The sequence below is a fragment of the Apostichopus japonicus genome, chromosome 16, assembly GCF_037975245.1.
Source record: "Apostichopus japonicus isolate 1M-3 chromosome 16, ASM3797524v1, whole genome shotgun sequence".
Lineage (NCBI taxonomy): Eukaryota > Metazoa > Echinodermata > Holothuroidea > Aspidochirotida > Stichopodidae > Apostichopus > Apostichopus japonicus.
The window spans coordinates 55,682-69,554 of record NC_092576.1 but is presented as its reverse complement, the minus strand read 5'-3'; the positions used below and the strand labels follow the sequence as shown (position 1 = coordinate 69,554).

Genomic DNA, 13,873 nt, shown 5'->3' with positions numbered 1-13,873 from the left:
TTAGTGTGTGGTGAGTACATCAACTTCATGCTGCTTGTACGCTTCCGTATTCTTAATTGATCTACCCGAAGTTTAGTGACACACTACTATTATGACCCAACACGGCACGAAATTAAAATTAGCTTCTACCACCCAGCATGGCAACATCTTTACCCCAGAAGCGGTTCTACCGCCAAAGAGCACATGCGAATCCAATGTCGGATCACAACTTTGATTAGTAAGTATACAGAAAGTACAATCGGTATGATTGATTCGGTGTTCTTAATCCCTTCTTTGAGTCCAACTAGGCCTAAGGGTATGGGCAACTGTACTGTAGGTTGTGTAAGTCCTAAACTGAAACTATGCAATGGGTATTTTTCATATGAGTTGGATCAATTCTGCGAAACGTAAACCTTTCACATGGTCAGCATGAAGCAGTTGCTATTGAGTTAGCCTTACATAGATTAGGCCCTGCCAGTGTCCCACATATTCAGTACTACATGACATATGTTGGGAGCACCAGAACCAATAAGGGGTCTAGATCCTAGGAGACCAACATGAATCATTTGATCTTAATTCATACAGCAGCGAGGCAGAGATGGAAGTGAAATCCCATCTAGTGAATAATACAGAGCCATAGCAATGACTTTCTGTGACATATTGCAACATCTACAGTACGCCATAGGCAAATGAATCAATTAGACATGGGGATACTGTCATGATTTTACCATAATCAATTCAATTTGCTATTCAGCCTGGTGAAATAGAATGGAACAGGCACTGTTTGCTTGACCGTTCATGAACCAATCAGTATACATCATACAAAATTACCACATTTTATGGCACAGTGCCTAGCACAGTTTGAAATGGGTGCTTGTAATTAGTAAAAAGTTGGATTCAAAAAGAGTGGAAGCAGTCCTTAAGCTATTGAGATATCCATCACAACACTTTGCATGTTATAGGAAATGATAAACAATTCAAGATTAACAGTGCCCTGAAGATTGAATCTCATTATCTTAAAGGCATTGAAGACTCGCCCCAAACCGCGTGCGGCCATCTGAAAAAATTAACTTTCTGCCGCTTGCAAGTGACGTTTTGTTTGTGTCGCTACAAAATGCAGACAGTAATGAAACATGATACCTTGTTATCTTTTGTCCATCCCTGTATCTTTCGTATACTGTGCTGTGGGTATTGACCGCAGCTGTATGTACTGACTGTACACTAGTGTCTAATTACCGAAGGTAGCAAGCTTTGTGTGTATTTTGTGGGATCGATGGTGGTGTTTAACACTTCTGTTACACCTCATTCAAAGCTAGGTTAAATTACCGGCATAAGAGGTTTCTTTTTGCGCGAGTCTTCACACCCTTTAAAACTCTGAGATGAAGGATTTGGGTTATGGAAGGGAGGGGGAAAATAAAAAAACTTTGGAATTAAAGAGAACAATATATATGGGTCAATCCATGCCAAATCAACAGATTTTTGGGTCGATTCCACGTCGACCCTCTCAGAATCGCCTGAAATTGATATGGTGTCTTGCCATATGTCTCAAAGGATGAAATTGGGCAACAAAAAATTTTTAAAAATTTTCGTTGCTAGGATACGGCCCCGCCTAGCAACCAAATCCAGATTGCATTTTAAGAGCACTTAATTTGTGTCAAGTTTGGAGGCATTTTTTGCATAAATGTAAAGTATTTTATGTCTGATATTGCAGATATTGTGGAAGACATGTGGCCAGTCTTCGAATTTAGCTGATTTTGAGGAAAATTTATGGTCTCAATTTTTCGTAACAAGTAATTAAAATGGCAGAAAATGAGATAGGGGTCTTTTCTGGCCCTACTTTGAGTGTGCTCTATATTCACAAGCAGAGGCATGTTTGAGTTTTAATTTCCATAGGATCCTTGTCCAGTGGTAGTTGTACGGGAAAAGTGCAAAAAAAAAGTCAAGCGGGTCGTACGTTTTACGAACAGCGCCCTCAAACTTAAGAAATCTCACTTCTGGCCCTAATTGGGGGTCCATTTTGGGCCTGTGGGTATTTTTTAATTTTTTTTTAAATAGCATTTTTCAGGAGCGTATTGACCCTATTTTTGAAAACTCAAGTCAAAAAGTTGTGTATTTTGTGTTATCTACTCAAATTTACGACTCGAAAATTGCAAAAATCACTTCGTTCATGTGTATGAAAATGCTTGCACAAGCCGATTTGAGTAATTCAAAAGGCAACAACTTCTTAGCATTAATCATACAGGTGCTTAACAATTAGGAGGGTGGTCCACTAGCATAAGGACTACAAATAAACTGCATTTTCAGGGTCATATGCCCAACGATGCCTGTGAACAGCGCCCTCAAACATCACATTTTACCAATATTTTGGGCTATTTTGGGCATTTCAAGGTCAAATTTGGTCACAATTAAAAGGTTTTTTTTCAGTTTTTAATACAAAACTAGTAAGATATGTATAGTTATGATGCAAAGAATGAGCTAAAACATCTTTTATATTAGTTATTAATGCTCTGATGAGCAGCTTAAAGTGGCGTATATGAGTTTCATCAGCTGTACAGAAACATGCTTGCGAGGACAAACAGTGGTAACATTGTATCTTCATTCAAAGAGATGTCAAACAATATTAGAAATTATTGAAATGTATTTATTAAAAGTGTTCTGTCTAATACTCTTTGACTCCCTCTCACCCCCACCCCCCCCCCCAGCACCCTCCCCATAGTGCACTATGCAGATTTGTATACACACAGTATGTGACTGACTTTTACTGCATAGAGACTGCATAAACATGCAAATACTGAATGTTTTGGTAAGGTAATCTTCTGCTTCAAATTGTCTGTATGCATGTAACCCACCCCTCCCACCCACATCCTCTACCCAACCCTATATCAGAATAGAAAATGAATGTGAACCAGTGTGTACAGTGTGCACTGTATATGTGTGTACATGTTCTGTACAGTGTTATTTTACACCAGGTACTATTTAAATACACACTGTCCAAAATCATGTACAGTATACACACTGTACATGTATATACTGGTTAAAAATTCCTTTTAAAATATTAAAAGTCTTTTAATTTAGTGAATTAGCAAATGCATACACTTCATTGCAAATATTTAAAAAGACATTGAAATATGCACAGTATGCACTATGCAATATATATGTGTGTACATGTTCAGTACAGTGTTATTTTTCACCAAGCACTTTTAAATAAACACTGTCCAAAATCATGTACAGTATACACACTGCACATTTATGTACTGGTTAAACATTCCTTATAAACTATTGAAAGTCTTTTAATTTATTGAATTAGCAAAAGCATACACTACATTTCAAATATCAAATGACATTGATATATGCACAGTATTGAATGGAATGACCAGTACACAGTGTGTACTGTACATGATTGTGGACAGTGTGTATTTGCTTGGTGTAAAATAACACTGTACTGAACATGTACACACATATACAGTGCACACTGTACGCACTGGTTCACAATTTTCTATTCTGATATAGGGTTGGGTTGAGGATGTGGGTGGGAGGGGTGTGTTACATGCATACAGACAATTTGAAGCAGAAGATTACCTTACCAAATAATTCAGTATACCTTGAATGCATGTTTATGCAGTCTCTATGCAGTAAAAGTCAGTCACATACTGTGTGTATACAAATCTGCATAGTGCACTATGGGGAGGGTGCTGGGGGGGGGGGGGGGGGTGGGGGTGAGAGGGAGTCAAAGAGTATTAGACAGAACACTTTTAATAAATACATTTCAATAATTTCTAATATTGTTTGACATCTCTTTGAATGAAGATACAATGTTACCACTGTTTGTCCTTGCTGGCATGTTTCTGTACAGCTGATGAAACTCATATACGCCACTTTAAGCTGCTCATCAGAGCATTAATAACTAATATAAAAGATGTTTTAGCTCATTCTTTGCATCATAACTATACATATCTTACTAGTTTTGTATTAAAAACCAAAAAAAAACCTTTTAATTGTGACCAAATTTGACCTTGAAATGCCCAAAATAGCCCAAAATATTGGTAAAATGTGATGTTTGAGGGCGCTGTTCACAGGCATCGTTGGGCATATGACCCTGAAAATGCAGTTTATTTGTAGTCCTTATGCTAGTGGACCACCCTCCTAATTGTTAAGCACCTGTATGATTAATGCTAAGAAGTTGTTGTCATTTGAATTACTCAAATCGGCTTGTGCAAGCATTTTCATACACATGAACGAAGTGATTTTTGCAATTTTCGAGTCGTAAATTTGAGTAGATAACACAAAATACACAACTTTTTGACTTGAGTTTTTAAAAATAGGGTCAATACGCTCCTGAAAAATGCTATTTAAAAAAAAATTAAAAAATACCCACAGGCCCAAAATGGACCCCCAATTAGGGCCAAAAGTGAGATTTCTTAAGTTTGAGGGCGCTGTTCGTAAAACGTACGACCCGCTTGACTTTTTTTTGCACTTTTCCCGTACAACTACCACTGGACAAGGATCCTATGGAAATTAAAACTCAAACTTGCCTCTGCTTGTGAATATAGAGCACACTCAAAGTAGGGCCAGAAAAGACCCCTATCTCATTTTCTGCCATTTTAATTACTTGTTACGAAAAATTGAGACCATAAATTTTCCTCAAAATCAGCTAAATTCGAAGACTGGCCACATGTCTTCCACAATATCTGCAATATCAGACATAAAATACTTTACATTTATGCAAAAAATGCCTCCAAACTTGACACAAATTAAGTGCTCTTAAAATGCAATCTGGATTTAGTTGCTAGGCGGGGCCGTATCCTAGCAACGAAAATTTTTAAAAAATTTTTGTTGCCCAATTTCATCCTTTGAGACATATGGCAAGACACCATATCAATTTCAGGCGATTCTGAGAGGGTCGACGTGGAGGCCACTGTTGATTTGGCATGGATTGACCCATATACCATTGTGATTTCCATAGTACTGTAGATATAAGGGATTAAAAGGAGCTAACAGCATAAATTAAATATATGACCTGCTCTGTATTATCTACAGTAAAAACTTGTTTTGTTTTTTTCTCAATCTGACACTGTATTATTCCTTTCTGTTATACATTTAGTGTACCATATATCTTCCCTTTAGGAAGATTTAACTTTGCTACTTCCCATTGGGAACTCTTTACCAAACTAGCTAATGACAAATTACCTCACCTGCATTATACAATAGGTTAGGGAAACACTTCCTTAAAGAAAGAGGAACAAAGAAGGACAATGTTTTCTTCCGTTAATGTTACATGTCTCTGTAAGATGTCTTTCTTGTCTTTCTTGTCTATAGTCCTGTCTCACCAGAGGAAATGGATTGGTCACAGCTTTATCCAGCATACTTCGACAACTCAGAATCTGATGGAAAGAGCTTACAACCGAAAGAAGTACAATTTTTGGATATTGGTTGTGGATATGGAGGGCTACTTGGTAAATATATTCCATTCTACTTTCAAAAGTGTCATTTAGCTTTCTGTTTAGTCTGCTTTTAGTTTTCCTATATCTACTTTATGGCATCTCTTTTCAACGATCTTTAAAGTGAAGCAAAGTAAAGTATCACTTAATTAATGGTACACAAAAAAATCATATAAAACTTTCCTTGTTTTCAACTTATACTGTATGTAAAGTTTTTGAAAAACAAAGGTCTTCGGTCATGTTTGGAAGTCCTGTCATGGAAGAGTATGTCCATAAGCAACAAACAGTAAGGTTTGGTAACCTCTTGTGAACAATTTTGTGCATTTTATCAAGGATAGATTCATGGTGTAACAAATAAAGTACTGCTCAGTATTGACTGGAAATTCTTTTCTCTTGTATCTTTCAGTAACTTTATCAACAATGTTTCCAGATACGCTGATGCTTGGCTTGGAGATAAGAGTGAAGGTTTCTGATTATGTATGCGACAGAATTGAAGCCCTTAGGCAGCAAACTGGAGAGAAAGATGGGTACCAAAATATAGCTTGTATTAGGACCAATGCCATGAAATATCTGCCCAATTATTTCAGAAAGGGTCAGGTAGGCTTAATAACCTTGATGGAGTATTTTAATATTTCACTTTAACATTTTTTTGTTTCACCCATCATGGAATACCAGTAAACAGCTCCCTAAATGATTCAATATGTTATTTTAAATTGTAAAACTTAAGCTGGTATGCTACAGAGAGTCTTGGCGAGTCATTTTTGTCTCGATAGGCAATTTATGTCACCCGAAGAAGAATTCTTCTTTACGTAGAAGTGAATGTATTTTGACAATTGAGCTATATTCTTCTGTTTTTCACTTATTTCCTTTGGACACCTAAATGGCCAAAAGGTGATTGGGGCTGTATCCTCCTGTGAAACCCCTGCCCCCCCCCCAAAAAAAAAAAACTTTCTCAATATCTCTCATTTGTAGGGCCTGCGTATATGCTGAGATCATTATCACTTGCAATAAAGTTTTACTCATACTTTCAAACTTCATGTTTATGAATTTCATCATACTGTACATTACTGTGTACTTATGTTAGTCAATTGTGTCTAGATTTGGCTGTCTCGATTTTATGACTCATTTTACATCACTCTATGAGCTGACACTCCAATACTGATTGAACTATTATCGTTTGGAAGGCAACCAGAGAGCTGTCATTTTGTTACAGTTGTGCTTCTCTTTTTTTAACAGCTCACCAAAATGTTTTTCTTGTATCCTGATCCTCATTTTAAGAAGACGAAGCACAAGTGGAGGATCATCAACCAGACTTTGCTTGCTGAATATGCATATCTGCTCGCTGAAGGGGTAGGAGTGACATTTATTATACATTCAAGATATTATGAATATGTATGTTCTTGCCAAAGGGGTAGGAATATTATGTTAGATCAAGACATTCATTTTATGATTAGTAGCCATGACAACAAGAATGTGCATATCTGCTTGCTGAAAGGGTAGGACTTATATATAATATTAATGTATTCATGTAAGGACTAGTAGCCATGAAGGAATATCTGCTTGCTGGAGGGGTTAGGAGTATGTTCATAATTAATACATTCATGATAACATGAATATGCATGCTCTTGCTGATGGACAATTACATAATATCAAGATGGTAAATGTCAGATTATGTCAAAAATATGTGTATGTTCTTGCTGAAGTGGTAGGACCAACATTTAATATTAAGACATGCATAAAGTTAACTTACCTGACATAGTATTCATGATGACATGAACATGAATGCTTGTTGAACGGCTAGAATTGACAGTTAAAACTACGACATTCATGCACTCAAGATTAACATTCATTCACCCAACTAGAGAAGAAACACTGCTATTCGTCCAGGTTGTTTATTCTATAACAATTTTTGACCCGTTCCCCATGCACATGTTGTGTTAATATTAATGCATTACTTATTTGTGAAGGACAAATGCTGCTGAAGTCATCCAAAGGTGCTCTATTGTTAATGTATAATTAAATTAAAGAGAACAAGTTTTACGTGATTGACAAGAACTTACCTGTCAATGTATGCTACACATGTGACAAGATATACTAGTACTCAATTATTCAAATGCAACGTTTGGACAAGTAAGCCTACTTTTGTTATACAATAAAAAAGCAAACACTCCACTCTCTTTGCTATGTTACTCTGAGAATTAGTAACATCAACCACTGACATAAAAACCTCAACTTTGAATGCTTTCATTTTGTTGCACTCATTAAGATAGGTGTATCTTTCCTCTCTATTATAGGACACAATGTACATTATCAGTTCTGAGGTTTCTATAGGAGAGTTTGAAGGTTTTATGCTCTGAGAATTACGATGATTCATGTACTTTACCGTTATGTCTGCGCATAGTGGACATGCTACAGTGTAGTTTACCAATATGGACACAACGTTAGTCCTTGGAGCCATTTTAGCACCAACCATCAATGTCATGTAGACCTCTTCTGCCATTAAACGAAAAAATAGGCCTGTGTACCTGATGCATTGTTGGCTTGCTCAGGGTTGCTTTGGTGAATTGTTTTCCAACCTCGTTTGAGTAATTAGTCTAATTGCATCTAAAAGGATACTCATTATCGTACGCTTACTGCATTTAACAAGTGTACTGTATTTTCATTCTCTTTCATAGGGCATAGTCTACACTATCAGCGATGTCAAAGAGGTGCATGAATGGATGGTCCAACATTTCTCGGAGCACCAACTATTTGAAGCTGTGTCAGAGGAAGAACAGGTTTGTCTTAAAAGCTGACATAGATTTTGAGTACCAATGTTAATAAAAGCCATTTTTACGTAGCTCATACCAGCATGCTGGTGTGAGCTATTGTTACAGTGCGGCGTCTATCACTCTATCACTCTATCCGTCAACAATTGGTAAAACCGCTCCCACTCGCACAATGTTTGATGGAATTTCATGAAACTTGGACACAAGGACCTTTGGGTATATGGCCATCAGAGATGGTCCGAAATTTGGGGTCAAAGGTCACCTGTGGCCGTAATGGGCCATTTTGTGGAAATACGCAAAATGCTTCTTCTCCTACAGATTCCATGTTACAATGTTGAGGGTTTGTCACGAGAGTACTATGGAAGTTTTACCTTCAGGGTGTTCATGAATTTGAGATCAAAGATCAACTAGGGGTCTTTTGTGGCCCGGGCTGCGGCCCTATATTTTCAAATTGCTCCTGTTCGTACAGTGTATGGCCAGTTATAATGAAACTTAGTCACAACGTTCCTCGGGATGAGAGTTACGAGGGGTGTTCAGAAAATTGAGGTCAAATGTCATTTAAGGGGTCATCGGGGGTCATTCTTTGTAATATTTTCAAATATCTCAATCTCCTCAAGATTTTGATGGATCATATTCAAAGTTGAACTGGTGATTGTTGGATTGTATATGAATAAGGTGATGCCTAATAATTTTTGGTCAAAAGTTAATTAATTACAATTAATCCCCATTGTTTATAAAAATCTGAGTCTTCACCTTTTGCCAAAGCTCTTTTAATTTGTCTCCCAGTCTCTGCAGTGTTTGTTTACATTTGTGGTTAAGCTCTGCAGAGGCTGTTAGTGGAATTAAAGCAGGACTGGGAGTTGTTATTAACTGTTGAACTGTAAGCGTGAGAGCCCTATAGCCAATCAGCACTTGCCAATTCTTAGAAGTCTTTGAGCCTGAGGTATGTAGGCAGCCAGCCAAAATTTTGGCAACGAGTGCTTCAGGTCTGCTCAGGTAGAGGGGAGAAAGTTTAATAGGGTAGGTCAGTGGTATTGTTTGAGAGAGAGGGTAAAATAGGATTTAAAGGGGGAAAATAGGACTTATAGCCAGTGGTGTGGCCAGGATTCTGCTAATGGAGGGGGGGGGGGTTATCCCTCATGGCCCAAAATTGGTGGAGTCTGAAAAATGGCCTGAAATTTGGTGGGCCATAAAGTTTTGTGGGCCCTACATTTTTAAGCTCGAAAAGGTATGAGCTTCTGCACCATTGGTGCTCTAGTTAATCCTAGTGTTAGGTCAGTAGAAGTGTAAATTGAAACAAGAAAGTGGAAGTCCTTTGAAATCTCAAACATAATCTGCAAATACCCTGAATTTAATGCACTACAGTACATTAACATTGAGCTTGAGCACTACTAATCGTAGAAGATTTTACCCAAAGGAGAGGATGGAAACATCCCCTCTGACCCCCTCCTCTCAGACCCTTCCCCTGGGTTGCAAATTTGAGTCACTGGCCAAGATTTGTACTTTCTAAATATCTGGCTAAATCCATGATATATAGAGCAGGGCTTCTCAATAGGCAGCCAGCAAGCAAAATCCAGTCTGCAAAAGATCTTGGCGACAAAAAAGAAATGTAGGTCTAATATAGTGAGATTTTCTTTTTTCTAGCCCCATTGCTTGAATCTATGATTTTCTGTAGTCCTGGTAGATATTAATAAGAGTCACTTATCCTTGATGAATTAATCAACAGCGTTCACTGCATAATACTCAGTAATCCATCTCGCCAATGGCATCACAAATATTGGAATGTTTATAGAAAATTGTCATCTAAAAGGAAAGGATGGAATTTTCAAATGACTTTTCCCTGACCCATACAAAATGATTTCTAGGAGATCTAGTCAGCCATGTTATACTAAAGAATTTATGAACAAGTTCACTTGTTGTTTCGAATTGGGCCTCGAGTACTTGCATACACATGAGCTTCCGGAACGGATCACCTCATTATCATATTTATTCACCAACTGAAGAGTATGTTGCCTTGGAAAAATAGATACAATTCCATGAAAAGAATGCATCTCCTTCCCTTCTATTCTATATCCATCACAAAATAGATCATTTCCTATGGATGTTTGCAAGTTAGAATTGGGTGATTGGATTAAGATTTGTTGACCTCTTGAATTCATCCTTGACAAATTATCAATATGGTCACAAAAGGTCATGAATTTCCTAATTTCATCATAATTCACTGGTGAAACTGATATAAGGTAAATAATTAGCCTGCATTTAACCCTGATTGAAAATGTTCTTGTCCATGCAGGAAAAGGATCCAATTGTTTCACTATTGTATGAAAGTACAGAGGAAGGTAAGAAGGTGACCAGAAATAAAGGTGATAAATGGCCAGGAATATTCCGAAGGATTGCAGATTCCTATCTGTCAACTGATTGAGTTTTCAATTTGTATTTGACTTGATGACGTAATGAGGAAAGTACCAAGGACTGCTGTACAGCAACTGATGGAGAAAAACAACAGATTAACATGATCTAGAAGGAAGAGATTAACCTGATCGAGAAGGAACAGATTAACATGACTGAGAAGGAACAGATTAACCTGACCTAGAAGGAACAGGTGAACCTGATACTGATCAACGGTAGAAATGGTGTAGGAGCCGGAAATGGTGTATGAGGAATGGTCACGCAGAAATGGTGCAGAGGACATGGTGTAGAGGAAGAGGTGCTGTGAAGTGGTGTAGCAAATTTGGTTCTATCTGGACCAGTTGGTTTCTGTCAGTATGTCAACACCACAGGGTATTCCATTTGCAGTCATTGCAATGCTTACAAGAAAGCCAGAGTGGTTTACCTTGCGTGGTGAAGTAGTGAAGGTTTTCTTTGACAATAAAAGGTATCTTTTTCACAAAGTCATATCTAATATCATGTTAAAATTAGAGTCTTCATTCCTCCCATACAGACGTATAGTATGAGTACAACAGCATGGGTACAAGTAGAATTAACCTTGGTATGAGTACCAATACAAGACTCTAATAATGAGTACCAGTATTTAGTTTTGCACTAGTGTATCTACAGACTGTTGGCAGGTCTTTATACACATAGTTGTGGTACAAGTACATCAGCCTGAGTAAGAGTACACAAGTAGAATTAACCTTGGTATGAGTACCAATACCTGGCTCTAATCATGAGTACCAGTATTTATATTTGCACTAGTGTATCTACAGACTGTTGGCAGGTCTTTATACACATAGTTGTGATACAAGTACACCAGCATGAGTAAGAGTACACAAGTAGAATTAACCTTGGTATGAGTACCAATACCTGGCTCTAATCATGAGTACCAGTATTTATATTTGCACTAGTGTATCTACAGACTGTTTGACAGATCTTTACACACATAGTTGTTATACAAGTACACCAGCATGAGTGAAGACTACACAAGTAGATTTAACCTTGGTATGAGTACCAATACCTGGCTCTAATCAGGAGTACCAGTATTTAGTTTTGCACTAGTGTATCTACAGACTGTTAGCAGGTGTTTAAACACATAGTTGTGGTACAAGTACATCAGCATGAGTAAGAGTACACAAGTAGAGTTACCCTTGGTATGAGTACCAATACCTGGCTCTAATCAGGAGTACCAGTATTTAGTTTTGCACTAGTGTATCTACAGACTGTTAGCAGGTGTTTAAACACATAGTTGTGGTACAAGTACATCAGCATGAGTAAGAGTACACAAGTACTTTAGTATGAGTACCACCAGTACAAGGCTCTTAACAAGAGTACAAGTACTTAACTTTATACTGCTGGAGTACAAGAAGGTTATATCCAAGGCTGGACACAATGAGAGATGCAATGCTACTTAAATCCATAAAGCCGACTATTTGAGAACTTAATGTATCTTTTTCTGTTTGTTAGTTGTGCTTCTTCGTCTGTTTTACGTCAGTGTGGGAACCGAAACGTGCCGATGAATGGTTTCCTTGTGAATATGGTGATTGATGGCGGGACATAAACTTTGATAAATTTGTTATCAGCCATTTTAAGATGGAATTTTATACCCAAATGAGTTTCGAAAGATAATCAGTGAGTTGCACAAAGGAAGCGATGGTGACCAAAGAACCATGCCTCCCCCAACGCATCTCCTGAGTCAGCCGGGAAAAATTGGTTTATAATGTGCGTGTATTTTGAATGTGTATATGATGTTTAAAGTTGAGATTTTTTAGGGGTTGGAATTTGATCATTTCTAAGTAATTGCAGTATCATTTCACAAGTGTTAACTTAATTCGGATTGCATTTAAACAATGATCCAAAGTTAACCATAAATCCTCACTGAATATTGACGGTCTTAAAACCCGGGCTGCTTTTCAAACAGGTCTGGAGTAAGACTCTATTTATTGTTTAAGTTTGGTGTAGTTGCAATATCTTGTAATAACATGACGGCTGTTATTGTTTGTATTTGGTTAATAAATGATTTTCAAATGTGATGTTTGAAATCTTATTTTCATTTTAATATTGAACAATATTCTAGTAATGTTTCATTTTTTAGGGGGGGGGGGGGGGGAATATTCCATAAATTTGACACTGTTCGGTCAACTAACTTCCGTTCGATTTCGTTTTTGTTTTTTATCATTTTTTTTTTTAAGTGATTAAACGAAAGAGAGTCATCAATTCTCCCTTTGGCCCATGTACAGCTTTCTGGCAGTAAAACTGTAACATTATCATTGTTAATGTTAACAATTACCAACAAATTCCAAAAGTAATGATTAATTCAATATTCCAGATTAATATCTACAAATAAATAGCATTTATTCGTCTCAATAATTCAATAATATGTCAGTAAAGTCAAAATGAGCTTGAAAGACTCAAAATGTGTTTTATAAAGGAAAGAATATCGAACAAGATGGGTCAAATTCACCTCACGGTATATAAGAAAAGGAAAAAGTTCATTGCAATTTATGAATGAGTCTATACATATAGTCATTGGACCAGTTATTTTAACAATCTTCTTCTTATTTGACCATGTTCTTTGTTCTAATCTTCCTGTAAATGGTAGCGCTGGTCCAAGGACACACACAAACAAAATGTGAATCGAATAAAAGGAGATAATTGAGTGTTCCAAATCGTAGTTATCTTCGTCGATGAACGTTAATGTACCATTAGGTATTAAAACCAACAAAATGAAGAATAAATACTTGTTAACAAAAGTCAATAGATAGAGAGCATGGGTACAAAAACTAGACAACTTAACGGATCCACTATCCGCTATAGTCCACTCTCAACCCCAGTCTACTCTCAGCCTTAGTCCACTCTCAGCCCCAGTCAACTCTTAGCCCGCGTTCACTCTCAACCCCGGTCTACTGTCTACCCCAGACCATCTTCAGCCTTTGTCCACCCTCAGTCCACAATTAACCCCAGTCCACCTGCAACTCCAGTCCATGCTCAACCCCAGTCAGTTCTCACCCCCAGTCCACTATCAACCCCTGTCAGTTCTCACCCCCAGTCTACTCTCAGCCCCAGTCAGTTCTCACCCCAAGGCTACTCTCAGCCCCAGTCAGTTCTCACCCTGTCTATTCTCAGCCCCATTCAGTTCTCACGGCCCCAGTCCACTCTCAGCCCCAGTCAGTTCTCACCCCCAGTCCACTCTCATCCCCAGTCAGTTCTCACCCCCAGTCTACTCTCATCCCCAGTCAGTTCTCACCCCCAGTC

The 13,873-nt window shown here is 37.7% G+C and overlaps 1 protein-coding gene across 1 annotated transcript; it reads left to right on the top strand.

Annotated features, from left to right (window-relative positions):
• Positions 1 to 56: 56 nt before the first annotated feature.
• LOC139983348 (tRNA (guanine-N(7)-)-methyltransferase-like) lies at positions 57 to 12,651 on the top strand. The gene is made up of 6 exons (XM_071996876.1): positions 57 to 217; positions 5,296 to 5,432; positions 5,824 to 6,014; positions 6,654 to 6,767; positions 8,093 to 8,194; positions 10,479 to 12,651. The coding sequence occupies exons 1-6, from the start codon at positions 138 to 140 to the stop codon at positions 10,605 to 10,607; spliced, it is 753 nt and encodes a 250-aa protein (XP_071852977.1). The 5' UTR covers positions 57 to 137; the 3' UTR covers positions 10,608 to 12,651.
• Positions 12,652 to 13,873: the final 1,222 nt, after the last annotated feature.